Source organism: Filicampus tigris, chromosome 13 (assembly GCF_054856515.1).
Source record: "Filicampus tigris isolate MCC_2025a chromosome 13, RoL_Ftig_1.0, whole genome shotgun sequence".
Lineage (NCBI taxonomy): Eukaryota > Metazoa > Chordata > Actinopteri > Syngnathiformes > Syngnathidae > Filicampus > Filicampus tigris.
In genome coordinates, this window is record NC_141229.1 from 3,394,391 (window position 1) to 3,409,978 (window position 15,588).

The following is a 15,588-nucleotide window of genomic DNA, read 5'->3' on the forward strand; positions in this document are numbered from 1 at the left end:
TGCTGGACTATTGCGCTCCCTGCTGGCGGCGCTACGAACTGGCCTTGTGTTTGTTTGGCGTGCTCTATTCATGCTGCCGGCACATATCCTGACCCGTCTTGGTTTCTGGGCGGTGTCCTGCCCGTACCAGCATCTCCGTCTATTTTTGCAACACGAGGTGGCCACAGATCCGGTTGATGCAGCGGCTGCCATGTCTGTCTCTTCCAGCTGGGCCGAGAACGTCGCTGTCTGATGACATCACTGGTCATCTGTGATTTTTTTTTTTTTCCTTGAAAGTGTCCTGGGGTTGGAGGGAGGTTCTGGCCTACAGACTCGCCCCCGTGGACTGACACATATTAATAAACTTTTTGGTTTGTTGTTTTCCAACTAGAAAGTGCACAAATGTCGAAAGTGTCAAATCAAAAACACAAGTTAATTCTTGTTGTTTTACTTGTTTACGTCAATTCCATTTGCTACCTATATTTGCATTTGTGGCGGCGTATGGCAGTTTAGCATTTTTTTGAAGTCAACTCGCTTAAGCACACAAGTCAGTATTCCCAAACTCTTTTGTCTTTTTATTTTATTTTATGGACTCTTGTTTTATTTTGTCATAAAGTATTAAACCAAAAAACTCTTACTGAATGTGACTTCTCTTTCTAGAGTTGGCAGTTTGTTTTATTAGAAAGCTGGTGATGTCTTAAAATGTTAAAAGAAAACACACATGCAATGTGAGATCCACATACTTCTATCAATTCAGGGTGTACTCCGCCTGCTGCCCAAAGATAGCTGGGATAGGCTCCAGCACGCCTGCGACCCTCGTGAGGATAAACGGATCGGATAATGGACGGATGGATGAATGATACAAACGTTTGTTTGGCAGAAGGTCTTGTGACAAAAGTCATACTTAATGCGCGAACCTCACATTCGTTATTTACACCGGTGGGACAAAAACATGAAACCTTTTTTTTTCCACATTTGTTTGCAAGTCACGGTAGCCTTGACGACAGCAGAGTGGAACAATCATCGTATAAAGTCGAACATTGTTTGTAAAGGCATGTAAGGTAGGATAGTGCAGGTGTACCAAACTAAAAGTGAGCAATCAGATTGAGAAGCCTAAATGTTTGTTGTCGCTGTCGTCTTCGGCCCACTCGCACGGCCGCTGGCGCCAGAAGTGGACCTGAGCGTAGCTCAGGGGCACCGCGTCGTCCTTGCTCATGCTCTCGCTTCTCGTCTAGAAGAACACACTGTGTTAAGTGTCGGAAATATTTCATAGAGTACATTTGTTCAGATATACTTACATACATATAAATACATATATGTACGCACATAGACTATATATTATATTCTATAAATTGATCAAAGCCTAAATATTGACTGACGGATGACTTCTTTATTATGAAGTTGATCTAGTGTTTTCTTTTTTCAGTGCAATTCCAGTTTGGACTAACATATTTCTGCAAAAAAAAAATTTAATCCATTTTTTTTTAAATTGGTGCTTAATAGTCACGTAAGTCATCTTACGTTGAATGGCTGTTGAATGACTCACCTTTCCAGCAGAGAAAATGGCGCACCTGCTGTAACTGGATTTTTTAGCTCTGCGGAAGGGGAAAAAAAAAAAGGGCCACACATACAATGTTAGGCCATGTTTGATATCTACCAATCACGATAACGTCCACGTTTGAGACTCACACTCTGAACCAGCAGATGAAAATAGTAGTCACGACCAAGATCACACAAACCGGAGCGAAGATAAACTTCAGGAACCAATCTGCGGGGACAACAGACTGACCATTAGGAACGGTGGTACCGAGACTTACGAGTCGAGCGTGCCCGAGATGGATTTTTTTGAGCCCCCTCGTCTCCCATCGTTAAAACTCATCACGTTATGTAAAGTAAGAAGAGACTTGAGTACCATTTTCGACTCGTACTCTACCCACCTGTGTTGAATGTTCTTATCTCCGTGGCTTTGAGAACGTCTAAAAAAAAAAAAAGTTAAATTCTATTAAAACAAAGGATTTAATACATTATGATTAATAAGAACACCACTATGTAACTTAAAAAAAAGTAAAAAAAGGAACACATTTTAACTAATGTGTATGTCATAATTGTTTTTTTACATTTAAGTACATTGAATTTGGAACTCCAAGCAGGGTTATGCATCCGTGGAATTATAAAATATTTTCAACTAATTTTCAATTTATTTAATACTGCCAATGGAAATATAAGCCCAATTATTTTATTGATTTCTTTAATTATTTTTACATCAGTTTTTTTCATCAAACAAAGGCAACTATATAGCCTAAATATTTCGATCTGATAAGCCTGCTTACTTGTCTTTATGGCTACAAACAAACTATTTGTATTTAAAAATACAAAGTATGTTTGCTTCGCCGTAAGGTTGTCCTGCGTTACTTTTCGACATTGAAACTCACTCAGGACCTTGACCTCCACCGGGGATGACCTCACCGAGCCCAGCTCGTTGATGGCCGTGCAGCCGTAGAGGCCGGCGTCGGCGGGCGTGAGGGACGTTATGGTCAACGTTCCATTGCCGGTCAAGTTTTGGGACCACGGGCTGTTCACCTTCCACCACATCACCGACTCGACAGGCGGGTACGAGTCGGCGTTGCACTTCAGCATCAAGTTGTCATTTTCGGCCATCTCCGGAGAAGGATTAGCTGTCACCACCGCGTTCTTGGGAGAATCTGACGTAGAAACGACAATAGGAATGGTGTCCGGGGCAAAAATTAAATTTGCGGCGCCTGGAATATTTGCCTCCGCTCAAATCAATGGGGTGCCTCATTTAATCGTGTTCATACTGCACAATGTTAAAGTGTAGAGACTACTCTTCACATGCCTCATGACTACATACATAAAGAGCATTTTTCCTCAAGGCGCTCAAATAGATGCCTGGCCTCAATGAAATCCGCATTTGTTTTTGTAATGTATTATGACAACTTTGCATGCTACAGGGTGTTGAATTGTTACGTGATGTATTTTCACACACTGCTCGTAAAAGCACAAAACTGTAGGCCCTAATCAGGACGTCCTCAAACAGTGGGCCCCACGCATCTAGACACATTATTTTTTCACAACACTGCTCCTAAACAGTGTGAAAAATAAAGTCCTCAAAACAACATTTCTTCAAGTAGAGGCCTCCGTCAAATTAATGCCGTGCCTCAATGGATCACAACTGCCGCCTTTTTTTTCATGGAAGGGATGATAGAGCACAAGGTGTTTAGACCACCACTCACGATATACTTTTTTACATTTTGTCGCCACTACCTCAAATAGGAGCCTCCACTGTAATTGACGCCGCGCCTCAATAAATCAAGTTTTTACTCCCAAAATTGTTATCTTGTTTAATTATTACTACTTTTATTATCATTTAATTTTCACAACACACAAAACGTAATCACCACTGTCACAAATAACCTCCAAAATAATTGACACCATACCTCACTTAAGCCCGAGCCGTTTCTTAAGACGGTGTTGTTTAAAGAGTAAGCAATGACCTACACGTGACTTTCAAAGTCCGTCGGGTGCTTCGTCTTCCGAAGCCATTGTCGGCCTCGCAGGCGTAAACGCCGCCGTCTGCCCAGGCGGCGTTGAAGGTGTGGGACAGCCTGTTGTTTTGGAGCGCGTTGGCATGGGAACTAGCGCCAAGCCACACGGGCGACCGGTCGTCGGACACCCTGGTCAGGGTGAGGCTGGAGAGCGGGTCGCTTTCCACCGAGCACAGCATGGAGACCAGCTCGCCTTCAGTCACCTTGGCAGCCATGGACAGCACCGGGTCGGACGGACCGTCTTGGGGAAAAATACGACGGTTGAATGACAGTGTCAAATATCTGTATGCAATGTCCATAAGATTCCTTTCATGAACAATTTCAAAGGTTTCAAATGTCAACATTTTATAAACATAACATATCCATCTGATTTGGGGGCATTGTCTCAAATATTTACATTTGATTTATAAAACAAACATAACTACAAAGATGTGTACTTATCTCTAAAAATTGTATGGAAGGACTTTTTGCATTATTTCCTTCTTCGCAACGTCAACATTGAACTCACTGTGGACCTTGACCTTTACCGGGGGTGACCTGGCCGAGCCCAGCCCGTTGGCGGCCGTGCAAGCGTAGATTCCGGCGTCGGCGAGGGCGACGGACGCCACGGTTAAGGCTTGTCCCTCGGACACATTTTGATCCGCCTTCCACCATATCACGGACTCGACGGGCGGGTTCGAGTCGGCGACGCACTGCAGCGTCAACGCCGTGCTTTGGGCCAGCGCCAGGGACGGCCTAGCTTTGACCGCCACGCCTTTGGGAGCATCTGACAAGGAGGATGAGAAAATGACCAAATTCAACGCCACCAAATAATTCTACAAATAGGCTGTTAAGACCACCTGAACACTAAGAGATGCAGTGACACTGCACATGTTCTCATTTGTTTGTATTATTCCCAGCAGGCCCACTAGTTGAAACACGGCATTCTGATTAATTTTGCGTTTGCGGGATATAAGTTAAGCAGCAAAATGCACTCGTTTTTCGCCATCACCGGGGGCGGCCATTTTGTCACTTCTGTCGAGTGAAAATGACATCACAACTGCTCACAACGACCAATCACGGCTCAAATTGAGAAAACAGGTCAGCCGTGATTGGTCGTTGTTAGCCGTTGTGATGTCATTTTCAGTCCACAGTAGACAAAATGGCCGCCCCCGGGGATGGCTAAAAACAGGTGCATTTTGCTGCTTAACTTATATTCCACAAACGTGAAATTAATCAGAATGCCGTGTTTCAACTAGTGGGCCTGCTGGGAACATATTTTTTTCTAAAATATGTTTGGGTTGACTTCCGCTTTAAATATTGACTGAAGCTCCATAATTTAAAAAAAAAAAAAAAAAAATTAAAAAAGCAGGATGAACGCATGCATAGAAGATATTCTTGAAAAAAAATGTTTGAGTTGATTGCCGTCTTAAATGTTCAATTGTTTTCAGTCACGATATTCTTCACAGCCATCGCTTGTGATGACGAACCACTTAATCATCAGTACGTCAAATAAATGCCATGCTTGGATACGTTTTTTTAGTCCACCGGTAAATACATCACACAGTATAAATACCATCCGCTCTAAATGAGCCTTGTTTCCATCCACTGGCTTGTTTCATGAGTAAACAATGACTTACACGTGACTTCCAAAATCTTCCGTGTGATTCCTCTTCCTTCACTATTGGCGGCCTCACAGGTGTAAACGCCGCCGTCTTCCCAGGTGGCCGTGAAGTTGTAGAACAGGACGTCGTTTTGCGCCGTCCTGGCAAGTTCGGTAGCGACGGACCACACGGATGTCTCGTCGCCGGGCGTCCTGGTCAAGGTGAGGTTGGCGAGCGGCAGGCTTTCTGCCGAGCACCGCACGTAGACCGGGTCGTCTTCAGTGACCTTGCCAGGCATGGACAAATGCAGCTTTGTCGGACGGCCTTGGAGGGCAAAAAATAAATAAATTACCAATATGTTTAGGGATAAATCCCTCCCCACAAAAAATGGATTACTAGTATCTGCCAGCCTGTTTATATGTACACACAGTTGTTTCCAGACCCATATGGGATTTTCTTAAGCCGATACTCATTCTGACATTTGGTAGAATTAAATGATTATACTATCAGATTAACTGACAGACATTTAGCCTAACGTTTGAAAAAAAAATAAAATAAAATTCCTGGGATTGAAAGGCTGGCCTTTGAAAGACAAATGAATTCGTCAATGGCAGTGAATGAGCCAATCAGAAAATCAATTTAGTTTATTAATGAAAAAAAAAATGAATAAAATAACTAGCTTCTACTTCCAAGTGCACTCAAAAAACGAGTGAAAAGTTTATTACCGGTGGCTGACTATTTTAGTGGTAAATGAAATCTTGACTTTGAAAACCACGCTCAACAATCAAACCGGTAATCGGTCCATGCCGAGCTCATTCCAACCGGGAACATTTTTTTGTTTTTGTTTTGAAGAATCCAGACATTCAACCCCAGGTACATATTTGCGTTTCTATTTTTGGGAGACGTGGAAGGATAAAGGAGGGTCTGAAAATGGCTGACAGGGAACGACTTTAGCGACTCACTGGCGGCTTTGATGCACAGCGGGTCGCTGTCCTCGCCGACGCCTACTTTGTTGATGACGCGGCACCTGTAGCACACGCGGTCGCCCGGCCGCGCGTCGCGCACCATCAGGAAGTTCTCGTTCTCACCGGACAACATATCCCACGAGCGGCCGCCGTGGCTGAGCCGCGACCAGGCGTACTCGATGCGCCCGGGCTTGGGGTTGGCGTCGGCGGCGCACCGCAACAGGGCCATTTCGCCCTTTTTGACCACGGGGCTGCTGGAAGCCACCCTGGAGAGGCTGGTTTCCCGCGGCCGGTCTGCAAAGCGGAAGAGAGGCGTCAAGCGCAGGCCGGCCGACGGCTCCCATAGACGCTCGAGACTCACATTCCACTTCAACGAGACGCTCGGCCGATGTGGCTCTCATGTCCTCGAAGGCCGCGTTGAAGGCGACGCACGTGTACCGTCCCATGTGCTCGGGCTGCATCGACAACACCGTATACTCTTGCCGGGACGCCACCAGTTTGCCGTCTTTGTGCCACGCAAAGCTGTCGGGCCAGGGGTTGGCTCTCTTCACCTCACACGACAAGGTCATGGCCTGGCCCTCCATGAACTTGGTCTGGGAAGAACGGAGCTCGACAGCCGGAGGGTCTGAAAAGACATTTGCGTTCGGTCCCCTTTGTCCAAAAGTTCCCTGAGGACGTCTGAATGAACTAGCCCGTTTCTAAAGTAAGCGCCACGCAGGCCCAGGGCCCATCGGGCCACCATTAACGTCGGAACCTGTTGTATGTGAATGGACATTCTTATTGTGTGTAGCACATGCGTGACTTACATTTGATGTCCATGTACACAATAGCCGACTCCTCCCCTATGTCGTTTGTGACAACACACTTATACTTTCCGTTGTGCTGGATTCCTACGGACCGAACAGTCAAACGGGACCATTTCACCAGCGGCTCGCTGTCGTCATTTCTGAACCACTTAAAGGTGGGGGCGGGATTTCCATTGCCGGTGCAGACCAGCGTCATGTCGTCTCCTTCTCGGAAGTACGTGACGCCTTCGGGGAAGCTTACGCCGACTCTTTTGGGGCCGTCTGAAATGGGGAAAATCAATTAATCGGGCTCCCGAAAACCCCCATCGAGTCAGACGACAAATGAAGTCTCCCGACGAGGGCTTTCTGGATCCGCCACCAGTTTGGCGGCTTGATCTCGGCATGGCGGCATATTATCCTAAAAACATTTTCAGACGAACTTAAAAAGTCGCCACGACTGTCTATGATGCCTCCGCTATATCGCAGATGTGGGTTATGATAGTGGGTTATGATAGTAAACAATAACTAACGAATTAAACTCACATTGAAAAATGTTCAAAATAAATGCACACCAGAGTGCTTTTAGAAAATTGATATGACATTTTACATTTATAAAACTATAATTATATAAAAAAAATGCTCTATGCACGTTATCATACGAGAAACTATAGCATTTAGGTATTATTGTCCAGCTGTGCACAAAAAAAGTTCAGTCGTGTGTAAATTGTATTTTAATTGATGACACCGCTCTAAAAACTCAAAATTAGAAAAAACAAAACTCAAAACTATTATGAAAAATCATAAACTATCAAAGATTGTATTCTTTTGTCTTTTAAAGCGGTCAACCCAAAACATATATATTTTTTAATAAGTTAAGCAGCCAAATGCACTAGTTTTAGCCATCTCCGGGGGCGGCCATTTTGTCCTCTGTGGACTGAAAATGACATCACAACTGTTCACAACGACCAATGACGGCTCAGATTCAGAAAACAGGTCAGCCGTGATTGGTCGTTGTGAGCAGTTGTGATGTCATTTTCAGTCCACAGTAGACAAAATGGCCGCCCTCAGAAATGGCAAAAAACGAGTGCATTTTGGCTGCTTAAATGATATTCCACAAACGCAAAATTAATCCGAATGCCGGGTTTCAACCAGCGGGCCTGCTGGGAACATATTCTTGAAAAAGACTCCGCTTTAAAGCATTTTTACAATCCATTTTTCCAAACTATTTTTCTTGCACTGGATGTTCTAATAATCATTTTAGTGAGCTACATTTTATTTCTCCACCTTTTAAAATGTTTTTGGTCTTTTTTTGTAAATGCTTTTAAATGTTGTACTTTGAACTATGTGAGGTACATTTGACTTCCCTCGTGTATTACATGTGCTATATAAATAAAGCTGCCTTGCCATATAATAACCCTGCGGAGTACCGATGATAACATAATCCTAAAGGTTTATGAAGAGTTGTCGGATCCAGAATGATTCGTTTACAATCTTGAATAACAGCTTCTGCCGTGCCAAATGATCAGTTTTTCATCTGGAAAAAAAAAAACCTGCTTTTCCACATTTTTTTCACCTAGCTCTTGGTTTTAAAAAGGCAAAACATGTTTATTTTCATATCGACAAGGTATGAAATTACGCCTTTGAGTATTACTAACAGTAAAAACGCCTTTTTACTTTTGTATTTCAGATTCTAGACTCCTTAACTTTTCATGAGCTTAACCGCCTAATTGGCCGCATCATGTTTACCTTTCTGTCACACTTCCATTCGCTGGAGACGTTTTCTTACATGTTATATTTAAGGTGATGTATTTCCTCAGATACTTGTCAGTGTTGCCCTTCTCCTCGCACCCGAGCTTCTTGCCGTCATTCCGCCAAATGGCATCAAATTTGCCCACAGTTATGTGATTCGCACTTCCCAGTACATTTAGCTGGGTTGCCAGGTTGTGGCCCAATAGCTGCGGCGTCACGGGACAAGTGACGTTAGTGAAGCACATCGCATACGTAACGGCGTTTTCTTCCAACGTGGGCGGTTGCTTCAGTTCGATGGAGCAGGGATTGTCTGCAAGGTGGAAATGCTTGTTGTAGAAATTAAAAACTTTGTCGTGGACATCAATGTATTTATTTACATGGTGTCAGCACTAGCTCTGGAAATGTGTATTCTCAAGGACAGACATTTTTGAACGCTTGTGGTTGTGGGCACCATTTGTTCAATATGTTAAGAATATGAAAGTGATATATGAGAATGAGTTTTTAAAAAAAAATTTTGATCCTTTTTAAAGGTAAGCCAACGCAAACATTTTTTTCAAGAATATGTTCTATGAAAGCCCACTAGTTGAAACAGGGCATTCTGAAAAATATTGCGTTTGTGGAATAAGTGTCAATCCACTCATTTTTAGCCATCTCTGGCGGCGGCCATTTTGTCTTCTGTGGACTGAAAATGACATCACAACCGCTCACAACGACCAATCACGGCTCAGGTTCAGAGAACAGGTCAGCCGTGATTAGGTCGTTGTGAGCAGTTGTGATGTCATTTTCAGTCCACAGAAGACAAAATGGCCGCCGCCAGAGATGGCTAAAAAAGAGTGCATTGCTGCTTAACTGATATTCCACAAACGTAAAATTAATCCGAATGCCGTGTTTCAACTAGTGGGCCTGCTGGGAACATATTCTTGAAAAAAAAAATATGTTTGGGTTGACTTCCGCCTTAAAACAGCCTTTGTTTGTGAGTTAGTGAAATTGCTGAGCTACGGCTACATGTTGGTAGTGGAGCATGTTGCTGTTGTTGTCGTCATCGTTTTTGCTTTAGTTTGCAATTTCAATAACATTTTGGGGTTGTGGGATTTTATTTGAAAGATAAAGACAATTCTAGGTGCCCTCCAAATTCTGGACTGTAGTGTACATCACATTAAAATAGTGATCCAAAACTTTTCAACGGGCGTGTCCATGTACGTAAGATGTCATCCACTTACCTTCCACGCGGACAACAGCAGAAACCTCTACCCAGCTCTCATCTGCAGCCACCTGATATACAAAACTGTATTTGCCGCTGTCACTTTTCGTGACGTTGCACATCAAGAACATCAGTGAAGTTCCGGCACGCCATCGAGAAGGTAGGGGGTCGGGGCTTTTTGTGCGGCCCGCAAAGTCCGGGTGGACGGGCCAGCGATTTGTGTCGGAGCTGACAATCACAGCGCCAATAAAATTGTTCTGCCGGGTGCTCCAGTATGCGTCCTTTATCCAAAACCAGTTGGAAAGCGTCACATGGAGATAGGGGCTGACCGTTAGGGTCAGTTCAATGCAGGAGCCCTCTTTAATGGAAGGGCTTTGGGTCGTTACTTCTAAGCGACTGCCTAAAAATTGAGCACCTGTGGCAGAAAATGCACATTTAAGTTTCAGTACTATATATATATATATATATATATATATATATATATTTTTTTTTTTTTTTTTTTTTTTTTTTTTAATCATTATTATTATTAGTATTATTATTATGTTAAGGAGAGAGGGAGGGAAAACTACCTGTCAGGAGAGACACCAACAAAAGGAAAATCAATGTGTGCCGCTTCATTCTGCGACTGCACCAACACGCTTCTCTGAAACATTCATATGCACAGTTCCATTACAATCACACAAACACTACAAATCTCAATTCCAAAGAAGTCGGTACTTTTTAAATAACAATGCAATACAATATGAGACGATACAGTACAATACGATGCAATTTTGCTTTTTAAGAACACTCAATAAGCGTTGGTTGAATTCTTCATTGGAATGAAAATAGCAATACTGCCCATGACTCACTCGACGCTTTTAAGTCGGCCATTTCTTTCGGCTGCTCAATGACAAGGCACGCTGAACACATTGAATAACAGTATAGCGTCGAGAAAAAAAAAACAATTGGACGATAGTTAAAACCAGATAGTTACCAGGAGCTTCGGCAATCTTTTCCTGACCTCTGAGCACATCGGCACATTCTGCGTCTTGTCGCGACTTGCATGCAGCATTTGGAAGGGAAAACATTGCTCTTTCATCCTTTGCATCACAGCACGTGCATCCGGAGAAAAAGCCTTGTCACTTCAAAACCAGGGACACAATGTCCGTTTCGGCCCAAAGTGGGCATGGCCAGACCAAGCCTTTGAAGCGTTGCCTATTTTGCAAAACTGTCTGCGACGAGACACCATCACTAAAATAAGAATTCCCACCATCTGTTTTTTTAAATGGCAGGTGTGATTTCATCTCTTTCTGATTAATATGTAGGAAATGGTTTGGGATGAAATAAATCCAACAAAACATGCAATGTCTACGTTAAAGAGGTCAAGGCAAAATGTTCTCGACAATAACATGTTCTATGCGCTGCTATAATCACGGCATCCTTATTAATATTTGTGGAATATCAATTAAACAGTTTTCGGCCATCTCAGGCACGGACTTAGACGTGATTGGACTAACAATGCCGGCGGCAAAATTATTTCTTGAAAAATTAGCAGATGTTGTCAGTAACCGTGACAACGTAAGATGGCTGCCCTCCGGCTTCAGCCACGAGGGGGCAGTTGATTGTCCAATCATGAATAAGGCGGCCATTTTGCCTCTTGAGTTTGACTGAAGACGTCATCGCTGTTGCTCTCTGTAACAACCAATCGCAGCTCGTTTTTCCAGCGTCACGGGTCCACACTCAGAAAACGGGATTGCAAAACTGATCAGTCAATGTCTCTGACTAAAATTAGCAGACATCACCGGCATAATCATAAAACAAGCATTGAATCCGGAAATAAAAGTCAGTGGATGATAATAAAGTGAAATACATTATTATGGAAAATCAGAACAAGACATACCAACAATTTTGGGAATATGTGAACGTAAAACGTAAAATTGTGCCTTGTCAAACAATGTCAAACAATCTCTCCATCTATATATCGTCACCCTCTTAAAAATAATGGCCAAACGTCATTGTTGCAGTTTTTTTCCGAAAACATGAAAAACTGAACCACATTCTGATGATCTTATATTTATTGATAATTTCATTTCAGGCGTAAAATTGAATGATCTGTTTCACTAAAGATGCAGCCGATTTTACCAGAGGTGGCCAGCATCCTGAGGAGATGTTTAACCCGTTTCAAAAAAATCGAATTTTGTCAAAATATGACTTAGGCCATATTATCCTGCGCCATACGCTGTCATGTATGCAAATATCGAAGAAAATGTCATCGACGTAAACAAACAATTAACAACCATAAACGCAGGTGGTTTTTGATTTGACATTTTCAACAACTGTGCAAATTTTATTCGGAAAACAACAAACAATATTTGATTCATAACATTTGCCGCGAGTCCACGGGGGAGGAGTGCCAAGGCCAGATCTCCCCTAGTACACTTCCAGGGAAATCACAGATGACCTGTGACCTCATCAGAGTTCGGTCACCTGGGTCTGGTAGGAAGAGACGGACACGGTAGCGCAGATGCCAACCAGCTCTATGGGCCCCCAGATTTGGGGAGAGGAGACGTTGTCTTCTTCCTGGCGCAGGCGAAACAGCTCCCGGGCCTCAACGCCGGTCGCGATGCCGACGGCCAAAAGTGAAAAGGCCACGCCGGCCCACCCGAGCCGCAGCCCGGAGCAGATCTTCATCTGCTCTGCGGCGTTGTACACAGCCACAGGGAACCACACGGTGGCAATCAGCCCGCACAGCCCTGTGACCACGAGCAAGAACAAACATAGTGAAATGACGCCATGGTATCGCCAGGCGATTGTTCCATTTAGCGTTAGCATTAGCTGTGGTGCATAAAGTAGGACCTAACCCAGGCTGAATTCATTGGCTGAAATGAGCTCTTTCAAAATCAGCAAAAAATGTTCCTTTTTTTTTTTTTTTGATACATTAGCACATTAAAACATAAGACAAATATAATGGCATTCAAACATAGATAATAACAATAATAATCAGCCAAATGTTACCATTTTTTTGCACAAATTATTCAAATGCCTGGGGGTTTTAATTGGAAAGTTTAACGGTCATTTGTGGATTTAAGGAAAAGACATATTGAGGGAGGAAAAATTGGCGTCAACATCCGCTGGGCCAAAGGTCACAAAAACGCTTACCGGCCACGAACAGCAGGACTCCACCGGTGACAGTGCACTTGTTCATCCAAGCGCGGAAGCGGGTGCACAGCCAATGCGGACAGTGAAAGGCGACCGTCGCCAGGGAGACCGTCACCAAGGCCATCAGGCTCAAGACGGAACTCAGGATCATCAGGAGTCGACTCACCCAAATGTAGGCTGCACAACAGAAAAAGAAGTGGAAAAAGAAAAAACTAAGAAACATCCAAACTTCAATATCAATAAAGGAAAAACGTGAGGAACAAAGCAGTTGCATCAGATTAAAATAGTTTCACTCAAATGATATATAAAATCAAATGACTACAACTAAATACATAAAATTCATCAGTCCAAACGTGAACATTTAACAGAAATGGAACATAAATTATAGAAATATATAGTTTATATTTTGGGGTAAAATCATATTATGAAATTAGGCAATAGACCATAGACAATAGATAGAAAAATATACGTGATATGCAAATATGTAAAAAAAAAATTTAAAAAGTATACAATTAAATATGTAATGTTAAAATATATTTAAATATAAATAAACGTATTAAATTAAATAAATTGAATTATGTACATGTGTGTATATATATATATATATATATATATATATATATATATATATATATATATATATATATATATATATATATAAAACGGTTTTTTTTGTTTGTTTTTTTTAAATCAACGAAAATTATGATTGTCATTATTTTACCATAGGGGGGTTGGTCGCAGAAATGAACGATGTCTCTGACGGCGTCATACAGGCAAAAGCCCCATATGCCATCAGTGAACCCTGGGTTCTGATCCAGGCTGCAGGATGACGAATAGCAGGCATAAACCCAGGATTGAGTAAACGTGGCATGCATGATCCCCACCACGCCCAGCGCAGAGCCAACGAGCAGCGGCATCTCACGAAAAATGGCCAGCATGCTCAAATCCCGCCCCCCCCCCCCCCCCCAAAAAAAAAAAAATCTGATGAGGTCAAGGTGAGGTCTAAGTACAGTTTTGGCTGGCGATGATTCTGTGGGTCAAAACAGAAAAAAGACAGGCCGGGTCAGATGTACTACAAATGGAGATGACGTAAATAAAGAAATCAATACTTAAACAAATACACAGTGTTGGTCATCATTTTAAAAAAAAATCAACAAATAAGGTGAACGGTAAACGTTTTTATGTCACATTAACACATCCTACCACATTCAATGCTGGTCAGTACTTCCGTAAATTAGTACAACCCCATTTAAAGTGTCAATTAACTTAAAACACACTCGTGGTTCAAAATAAAAACCTTTAGACTTCAATCTTTCAACCATTGGATGATGTTGTTATTATATTTAATTATTATGTACAAAAAAAATAGCATGCAAAAGGAAAAAAAAGAAGCTCTTCTTCATTATTTTGTATGATCGGCAGTTTATTAAATGAACTGCACTTTCAAAACGCGATCAACTGCAGTAAGCCGCTAGATGGCGCCAAGGAGCTGCCTAACTTGCCTTGTGGCAAAGTGAATTTTGTTGAACCAAACAAATTTACTAAGCAAACTCATAGTTTTAGACACACATACAATGCACAGAAAATAATTTAAAATATATTTAAAGAAGAATGTACATTTTCCCAAAAAATACAAATAACAGTGCTAAGGTAATTAAAATTTTTTTTTTTAAAAAGGCAACCGCACCAGCGTTTCCACCTGGGTAACAGGCAGGGGCGGAGCCAGAATGTGGCTAATGGGTTAGGCCTTGAAAAATCAGGGTTGGCCTGAATATTAATTAAAAAAAAAAAAAAGCACAACCAAATAAAAATTCAAAAATATATTAATAATTGACTAAAAATTCAAAAGCATATATTTTTTTCATGAGTCGTCTCAGTGGGTGGGCAGTCTGTCAATGTGGACCCCCAGGCCCACCCATAATAATGCTTTTTTAAGTTTGAGCATTGCTAGTCAATCTGCTCAGCAGTGTTGGTGCTATTAATTTGGCTCTAAATAATAATCATCATCATCATCATAATCATAATAATAATCATCATAATTATAATAATAATAAAAATCTTTTAGTTTGAGCATCGCTAGTGAATCTACTGAGCAGTGGTGGTGGTATTAATTTGGCTATAAATAATAATGATAATAATAATCATTTTAAAAAGTTTGAACATTGCTAGTCAATCTGCTGAGCAGTGGTGGTGATAGATAAATAAATACATGTTAAAAAAGTGAACATACTCACTTTTTCCTTGTGGATAAGTGGTGGACACTTGTCAGGTGTCGAGCTGTAGAAGAACGCAGGTGGGCGCACGACCATCGGGACATCAGAATCCATTGGGCAGGTCCTGTCAGCGTTCCATCGACCAATCGCAAATAAGATCGCAAGGCATACTGGGTAATGTTGTTTTTTTTCCCCCTCTCCCTTGGCGAGTTTACCGGCTGCTCTTCTAATCCTCGTGACAAAAGTGCGAATAAACGTGGTGACTCGATGAGTCATCATGTAAGTGAGCATGCAACTTTTCATTCCGGCAACATTGACTGTGTTAATATTGTCATTTACATCTCGGATTGATTTCATTTATAGTTGACTTGTTCCCGAATGCCAAATGATTAGTAAGCCGAAACAAAGC

General features: G+C 42.2%; 2 protein-coding genes across 5 annotated transcripts; both read right to left on the reverse strand.

Annotated features, from left to right (window-relative positions):
* Positions 1 to 527: 527 nt before the first annotated feature.
* Positions 528 to 12,445, reverse strand: LOC147137164 (B-cell receptor CD22-like). Of its 4 annotated transcripts, none has more exons than XM_086049443.1 (15): positions 12,295 to 12,445; positions 10,395 to 10,468; positions 9,845 to 10,240; positions 8,662 to 8,934; positions 6,897 to 7,157; positions 6,452 to 6,715; positions 6,088 to 6,384; positions 5,162 to 5,449; positions 4,051 to 4,308; positions 3,496 to 3,783; positions 2,412 to 2,681; positions 1,917 to 1,955; positions 1,669 to 1,747; positions 1,526 to 1,574; positions 528 to 1,210 (listed from the first exon to the last, which is right to left on the reverse strand). In XM_086049443.1, the coding sequence occupies exons 2-15, from the start codon at positions 10,441 to 10,443 to the stop codon at positions 1,079 to 1,081; spliced, it is 2,943 nt and encodes a 980-aa protein (XP_085905569.1). In that variant the 5' UTR covers positions 10,444 to 10,468; positions 12,295 to 12,445; the 3' UTR covers positions 528 to 1,078. The 4 variants fall into 4 exon arrangements, with proteins under 4 accessions (XP_085905569.1, XP_085905567.1, XP_085905570.1 ...); XM_086049441.1 differs by lacking the exon at positions 12,295 to 12,445 and adding an exon at positions 10,802 to 10,960; XM_086049444.1 differs by lacking the exon at positions 12,295 to 12,445 and adding an exon at positions 10,677 to 10,799.
* On the reverse strand, positions 11,865 to 13,919 carry LOC147137165 (claudin-11-like). Its single transcript, XM_086049446.1, has 3 exons — positions 13,688 to 13,919; positions 12,967 to 13,143; positions 11,865 to 12,560 (listed from the first exon to the last, which is right to left on the reverse strand). Exons 1-3 carry the CDS (start codon positions 13,902 to 13,904, stop codon positions 12,280 to 12,282), a joined length of 675 nt encoding a protein of 224 aa, XP_085905572.1. The 5' UTR covers positions 13,905 to 13,919; the 3' UTR covers positions 11,865 to 12,279.
* Positions 13,920 to 15,588: the final 1,669 nt, after the last annotated feature.

Excerpts from the sequence above, each read along its gene's own strand:
- LOC147137164 (XM_086049443.1), bottom strand. The coding sequence starts at position 10,443 with ATGAAGCGGCACACATTGATTTTCCTTTTGTTGGTGTCTCTCCTGACA. Across the intron at positions 10,241-10,394 it reads GTTGGTGTCTCTCCTGACAG|GTGCTCAATTTTTAGGCAGT; the intron begins GTAGTTTTCCCT and ends TTTCTGCCACAG. Across the intron at positions 1,211-1,525 it reads CCATTTTCTCTGCTGGAAAG|ACGAGAAGCGAGAGCATGAG; the intron begins GTGAGTCATTCA and ends GTGTTCTTCTAG.
- LOC147137165 (XM_086049446.1), bottom strand. The coding sequence starts at position 13,904 with ATGCTGGCCATTTTTCGTGAGATGCCGCTGCTCGTTGGCTCTGCGCTG. Across the intron at positions 13,144-13,687 it reads CTGCGACCAACCCCCCTATG|CCTACATTTGGGTGAGTCGA; the intron begins GTAAAATAATGA and ends TCTGTTGTGCAG. Across the intron at positions 12,561-12,966 it reads AGTCCTGCTGTTCGTGGCCG|GGCTGTGCGGGCTGATTGCC; the intron begins GTAAGCGTTTTT and ends TCGTGGTCACAG.